The 7,500-nt window shown below is 43.1% G+C and overlaps 2 protein-coding genes across 2 annotated transcripts in view; one reads left to right on the top strand and one right to left on the bottom strand.

Moving 5' to 3' along the window:
- LOC138977264 (G-protein coupled receptor GRL101-like) overlaps positions 1-181 on the bottom strand; it is a 7,852-nt gene extending 7,671 nt beyond the window's left edge. The window contains exon 1 of the mRNA XM_070350170.1: positions 174-181. Within this exon, the coding sequence (XP_070206271.1) occupies positions 174-181 (8 nt within the window). The remainder of the gene's footprint in view (positions 1-173) is intronic.
- Positions 182-2,919: 2,738 nt separating this feature from the next.
- The window catches only part of LOC138976438 (protein unc-93 homolog A-like), a 6,239-nt gene continuing 1,658 nt past the window's right edge, over positions 2,920-7,500 (top strand). The window contains exons 1-4 of the mRNA XM_070349295.1: positions 2,920-3,295; positions 4,321-5,100; positions 5,739-6,006; positions 6,963-7,500. The exon at positions 6,963-7,500 is cut by the window's right edge and continues 1,658 nt beyond it. Coding sequence (XP_070205396.1) covers positions 3,032-3,295; positions 4,321-5,100; positions 5,739-6,006; positions 6,963-7,165 — 1,515 coding nt within the window. The 5' untranslated portion in view covers positions 2,920-3,031 and the 3' untranslated portion in view covers positions 7,166-7,500. The remainder of the gene's footprint in view (positions 3,296-4,320; positions 5,101-5,738; positions 6,007-6,962) is intronic.

The raw sequence follows: 7,500 nt of genomic DNA on the forward strand, positions 1-7,500 counted from the left end.
AATTCACACTGTGTACAAATAGCAACATGTAGCCTACCAGGCTGTTCATTTGTGGTATTTTCCCAGGTTGAAGGTACGTTCTTATCCCATGTACAAGCCAGGTCAGATCTGAGATGGCGAGCCAACTGTTTTCAAGTTCAAGTTCAAGTTTTTTTTATTAGTCCATAACCCACGGGGGCATTTTGAACAATAAATACAATCAATACAATCATGATATATGCTAATATAGTAAATAAAAAAATAAAAAAAAATAAAAAAAAAGTATGAAAAACTGTTACAAATTCTATTGATAAAGTCCAACATATTCTTTAGCAATTTCTTTTTCTTAGTAGCAAACAACTTTTTAAATTTAAGTGCATTAGGTTTTTTCCAATAGTAAGGTGGTAACAACTCAGCTCTTTCTTCTTTGAAAAAATCACAGACAAATAAATAATGGATTTCATCACCTGTGTCTTGTGATTCACATTTGGTGCAAGTTCTTTCTGACCTCGGGATGTTAAGATAACGTTCTTTCTGTTCAGGCAAATTGTTGTTTAATGTTCTAAACTTCATCATTGAAACGCATTGCTGATATGGCAGGTGTGTGACATAGTCTTCACATGCAAAAATATCTTTAAACATTCGATAATTCCAAAACATATTTTTTGTTCCAATTTCTGTAAACCATTTATGGATATACTGGTTATACAAGCTTCTTTTTACTTTCTTTTTACGAGAAGGAGTGTGCCGTTAATCAACCACTGTATGTATTTTTAATGTCGCAATATAAGTGAATTATGAAAGCTGGGTCCTAATTAAGGTACATCGAATGGCTTATAGGGCTTAAAACGACAGAAATTATTTTCTAGAGAAACACATGGACTCGGACGTTTGATCAAGTCAACAGATGTTATCTTACCATACAACCACAGACAGGACACTATTAGGCGAACGATTCATGACAAAAAGCATGATAATTACTGGACATTTTTAAGTGCCTAACCTATAGCTCTAGCCCCTTTACAAAAGAACATATATACAGAATAGAACAATTAAATGTACAACCTACATAAGACAATTAACCACATGATACGGACAAAAATCAGCACATGTACTGTTCTCACAATATATAATAACCTTTCAAAAATCACCGCAATTGAATCCATCTGTCACCATCGACAATTAAATACAACCCCATAAATGTACAAATCCAAACAAAACAAAACGACTAAAATCGATTAGACTGCTAATTACAGTTGTGTTTTATTGATACTCTGTGCATGGTTAGTTTAAAACGAGGACGTGCGTGTGGCGCGTGTGTCAATTTCATATACATTGACTTTGTGAACAGTTGTGTGCGTCAAACATCCAGTTTGCGTTGAGTGCTCTCCGTGACAAGTTTAATCAGCCTTATATCGTTTCGGGAAGTATGTTTTGCTGGACAGGCGGTAGAAGGGTCTCTAAGCATATAGCTGTTGCTGAGATGTGAAAAGTCCGTCACTTAACGTAAGTGAGGACTGCCGAACGAGCCAGAAAGGTGATTATGTCGTTGTTCTTGCTATTGTTTCCGTAGCTGTTGTTGTTGCTTGTTGTTGTTGTTGTTGTTGTTGTTGTTGTTGTTGTTGTTGTTGTTGTTGTTGTTGTCGTCGTTGTTGTTTCTGTTGTTGTTGTTGGTGGTGGTGGTGGTGGTGGTGGTGTCTTCTTTTAGTGGTAATATTAGTCCACTGTCATCATTTTCACGAGTTTTCATTCACAAGCATCTGGGAAATAAATGTCATGTTCCCCGGGGAATAAATGCCCAGTTACCATAGTTACAGAAAGCAGGTTACATGGATATTCAAAACCAAACCCAATAGAAACGCTCGGGGGTTCATCGGCTCACAGGTAAGAGGGAAAACAAGAGAAAAGCGACTCACTCATCTTTGCTTTCTGCTATTCCTTGCTCTCGATTCGTCGCACGTTTAATCCACATATCTGTTAAGAGATGTCACGAACCGAGACAGTGCCGCAAACAAGCAACTCTTCGAAACAGCGGGGCAATCCCATCGCAAGCAAATGTACAAAATGTAGGTCATTCTTTGCAATGAAACGCCGCTGTCGGCCCAAAGTCGAAGAGCGTACTGCTGGATTCACACACCATTCATTTAGTCGGAACCTACAGAACTTTTCTTCCTCAAACCTGACATACTTGTCTCAACATGTCATCAAATTAATACACAGATCTCCTTGACTCGCTTTCACTTGTACTTGTAGCGCCTTCACTCTCGCGCCTGCCTTCAGTGATTGCAACAGCGTGGTGGGGCCCCAAAAACGGTATTTTCAAAACCAAACTCGCGTTTCAACTCATGGCTCCCTCTGTTGATGATGCAATTATTTTCGCGCTACCAAAATGATGACAAAAACGATGTTTGATGGGTTGTTGTCAGACAAGCTTTTTTTGTCGGTCCTCGGAGGGCATATCGACTTTTGTTTCATATTTATTGACCGCGGCCTTCGGCCTTGGTCAATAAATATGAAACAAAAGACGATATGCTCCCCCTCGGACGACAAAAAAGCTGGTCTGTCAACAACCCATCAAACATCTTATATTGTCATTTCAACCGTTTCGATAAACATAGCCTTCGTTCCGACCTCGATATACTGCTATTACTACTGATACTACTACTACTACTACTGCTGCTGCTGTTGCTGCTGATGTTACTACTATTGTACTACTACAACTACAACTACTACCGCCATCACCACCACCACCACCACTACTACTACTGCTGCTACTCCTACTATTAGCCCTGAAGAGTACAAAAAGCTCATGTTGATAATGTAAAAATTCATAAATGTTCACCTGTGGGTTTTTTTTTGGTTTTTTTAGCTAGAACATACATGTAGTTCGATCGTGTGTTGCTCGACTTACATCCTTTCCACTAACGATGTCACAAATGATCTTCCATTGCTTTTCAGATGGCTGATCAGTCCTAACTCTCGCCTGTCCCTGACCCTGACCCAAAGACTTTCAAGAAACCACTGACTGCATCGTCTCCTCAAGTGCCTCAACATGCAGACTCCAGGCTCCACTACGTTGAAGAGTCGCTCTCCCCGCGTTCTGCGAAAAGACTTCCCGCAGTTCACAAATGTGGTCATCAACTTTTCTTCAACGTCGCCAGCAAAGGCACCGCTGACGACAACGACGACAACAACGACGACGACGACAACAGCAGGGTCGGGGCATATAGCGGAATACCGTTCAGAATCCAGGCGACCTATCAGAGAGGCCATGATCATGGGATTGTCTTTCTTCTTAGTCTACACTTCTTTTCAGGTTTGGAGATTTGCTTGGATTGTTTTCTCTAGTTTTCAATAATAATCCGACATTTTTTAACAGAAAACAAGAGGCGAAGCCTTCAAGGCTCCCGTAAGAAATCGACAAACAGTAACACAAACTCAATACACACACACACACACACACACACACACACACACACACACACACACACACACACACACACACACACACACACACACACACACACACACACATACACACACACACACACACACTCACACACACACAGTAAGCGGCATAGGTGACACTGTGCAAGAAAACGAGACACTAGATCTAGATCTGAATGGCCGATTTCGAAGAAAAAACTAGTCTCGGCCCGCTCATAATAACAATGACCGAGACTTTCAGTAATTCCTTCGCGTGACGTCTAACCCTCTTACGTCATAATGTGACGTCTTCAAATGTTGTGACGTCTTCAAATGTTAAAGTTTCTACCACAGACATACATACATACGCATGCACGCACGCACTCACGCACGCACAGACAGACAAAAGTTAGCATCGCATAGGCTACACTTATGTGAGCCAAAAACTACAACTCCCACTTGATAACGTTCTAATCTCCTATATAACCAGCTTTAGCAAGCTTTCTATACGAAGTGAAATAGATGTGCTTGGCTTTTCTCTCATTTTCTATTGTGTACCATAATCAAGCATCCTTTTTGAAAGAGACAACTGTCCCTTTTTGCCGTTTTAATATCTGAAATAACATATTTCAGCAAGCTTTCTACGAGGTGAGTTCGATGTTCTGTGAGATTTCAAACATTTCACAATAAAGTTCGTTATTACTGTTCAAATATGACTGCGAACCGCAGTCAAACGCTCTCAACAGACTTCGTTTCTCATGTTTTCTGACACTGTTACATATTTACACGCATGGCAATCTGGACGCTCGTCGGTGTGTCGATCTTCTTCTTCTTTCTGTCTTCGTTGTTTTCCTTTTATGTTATTTTGTTTCTCGCACCATTACACTCTCACGTCATTCTACTTTCTTTTGTCAGGCCATCCAGAACCTTCAGAGCAGCCTTCACGAGCGAGACGGGCTGGGCGTGGTGACGCTAGCCTGTGCGTACGGCACAGGGTTCCTCAGCAGCTTCGCCACCCCAGTCATCATCTACCACACGGGCGTCAAGAATGCCATCATGGCCGCCTGGGTGGGCCACTGCTTCTTCGTCCTCTGCAACTTCTACCCGCACTGGATGACCCTCATCCCGGGGTCCCTGGTCATGGGGATGCTCAGCTGCCCCCTGTGGACCTCCCTGGAGATCTACATGACGGCCCTGGCCCGCCAGGAAATCACCGACCGCAAGAAACAGACCACCTTCCACGCCGTCTTCAGTCGTCTCAACGGGGTCTTCTTCTCCATCTTCATGGCGGCTCAGTTCAGCGGCAACCTCATCTCCTCGTCCATCCTCTTCCAGTCGTCCTACAACCAGACTGAAGGGGACGGGGACGAGTTTTTAGGGAGCGAGGTTGAGACGAAACGGTGCGGGATTCACTACTGCTCCACCGGGGTTCGTCCCAGGAAAGAGCTAGCCAGGCCGGACCCTGGCGTGGTGTACACTCTCATGACCGTGTATCTTCTGTTCGAGCTGTGCGGACTGGCTGTGACGGCGCTGTATCTGCCGGACTTGCAGCAGCCCCGCTGGACCGGACGTGACGTTTGGCGAAAGCTTATGTCACACCTGGAGATTCTGACCGACCCGCGGTTGTGGCTACTGGTGCCTTTCCTCGTCAGTCGCATGATGAACCTTGCCATTGAGGTCGGCACCTTTACGCAGGTCAGTTTGTGATTTTTGTCTTCTTTCATTACAGTTTTCTTTACTTTGGGATTGTTTTGTTCAAGTATTACACTTTTCTTTATTGTTTAGAAGATCAATCATTCAACAACAACAAACACACACGCACACACACAAAAACCAGGCACACTTCATTTCCTTCTGAATCCGAAGGTGGCTGTTTCTGATACCTGTTTCTTTTGTTATTGTCTTTTATAAGGCGTTGTGTTGCCTTTTTGGTAACCCGTACTGTAAACATCGGACGCGATCATTCCTTCAGTTACATTCTAGGTATCAAAATAGTCCTGGCCTTTTTCGAAATAAATCATTTGTCACCAAAATACCCCACAACTCATTCTTCTTCCTCGACATCATCATAGTAATTACATCTCTTGGAGAGGGTAAACTTAAGACAAAAATAAAGGACAGTTGCAGCTGGACTGAAACTAACTTGACTTTCACTTTACGGGCGGTTCTTAATTGAGCCCGAAGTCGACTTGTTACCAAAAACTTAGTGCTGAAGCTCCGTGCGGCCAGGTTCACAAAGTATACTTCACGTTGTTGACTTCGCCCAGTTAAGGATAGGCTTTTCACTTTTGTTCTCTGCGGTTCATGTACGCCGTGTTTTTCTTTATTTCCAGGCCTACATCAGCTGCACCCTGGGTATCAAGATGGTGGGGTACGTGATGGCTGCGTGGGGACTGGCCACCATGCTGAGCGCGGCGCTCCTCGGGTGGCTGGCTCGCTACACGGGTAGACAGGTGTTGTGCGTGTCAGCGCTGGCCTGTGACGCCGTCCTCTTCTCCATGTTGACGTGGTGGGAGCCCACAGCGGACCAGCTGGGTGTGTTCTTCTTCCGCGCCGTGCTGCTGGGCCTGGTGGAGGGCGTGTGGGCTGTGCAGGTCAATGGTGAGTTATCCTTGGCACAAAGGGTCAAAACTCCCAAAAATAAGGCCTTACAAAAATACGACCGTCTAGTGAAAATAAGGCCTTATTTTCAGAAATAAAGCCTTATTGTTTAGAACTAAGGCGTTATTTGAAAATAAGGCCTCAAATCTTCACAGTCATAAAAAATTGAGGGCGTAGGGAAATAAGGCCTTATTTCTGTTAAGACCTTAATAAAATAAGGCCTTATTTCTGTTGAGACCTTAATAAAATAACGCCTTATTTCTGTTAAGACCTTAATAAAATAACGCCTTATTTCTGTTAAGACCTTAATAAAATAAGGCCTTATTTCTGTTAAGACCTTAATAACATAAGGCCTTATTTCTGTTAAGACCTTAATAACATAAGGCCTTATTTCTGTTAAGACCTTAATAACATAAGGCCTTATTTCTGTTAAGACCTTAATAAAATAAGACCTGAAAAACATAAGGCCCCGTGAGTTGCATGTGCACAAGCCTAGCATCTTACAAGCTTTCAACACTACCCTTTGTCTCTGTCGACGCCCCCTTGCAGCCGGTTGCTTCCCTTTACATAATTAACCGACCATAGTATATGCCACGACAGAAAAGAAATCTTCACATTTTCCCAAATCAAGAGGCAATTTTGGTTAGGGAAATACTTTTTTGTGTAAAATGACGTTAGTGCCCATTGGTGATTGGTCAATGCGGTTTGGTGTTAGTAATGCCAGCATTATTTCGGTCACGCTGGCTGTCAGTGCTTTTTGATTTTGCTGTCCAGAATACAAAGTGAACGGGCGAATGGGGGCTGTCACCAAGACCGCAAATCCGGTTACGTTGGGTTCGAATCTTACAGCGAACAAACAATGTCTGTAATTGTTGTTTTCTTTGTGTAAACTCTCCTTTTTTTCTAAACACATACTTCTGGTTGCATTGTATGATATTGACATCTTTATTTTACAGCTCTGATGGCCACCATGTTTCCAAACCGAGTGGACTCGGCTTTCGCCATCAAAGGGATGTTTAGCAGCCTGTCCATGGCCGTCACCTTCATCATGGCCAACTTCCTGTGCCCTCTCACGCGCATACACGTCGCCATTTGCATGATCATCATAGCCCTCGGCTCCTACATAGTTCTAGAACTGAAACAATTAAAGTACGTGTGATTGCATTCTCTCGGGCTTGGTCTTCAAGTATCGTCGCCATTTGCAATATGACTGTAGCATTTGAAGCACGTATGGCTGAATAGTCTCTGCGTGGCTTCTCTGCCAAAACAAGATGAACAAACGCCACCTGTCGTCAAAATATACTTTTTGGCTTCGTCCTTCTTTGTTCAAGTATCGTTGTCATTTGCATGATGGCTGAAGCATTTGAAGAACGTGTAATTATATAGTCTCGGGCTTCAAACTACGTTATTCAAATATCGTCGCCATTAGTATTATGACCGAAGCATCTGAAGAATGTGTGATTGTATACTCTCGGTCTTCGTCCTTCTTCATTC

Source organism: Littorina saxatilis, linkage group LG9, assembly GCF_037325665.1.
Source record: "Littorina saxatilis isolate snail1 linkage group LG9, US_GU_Lsax_2.0, whole genome shotgun sequence".
Classification (NCBI taxonomy): domain Eukaryota; kingdom Metazoa; phylum Mollusca; class Gastropoda; order Littorinimorpha; family Littorinidae; genus Littorina; species Littorina saxatilis.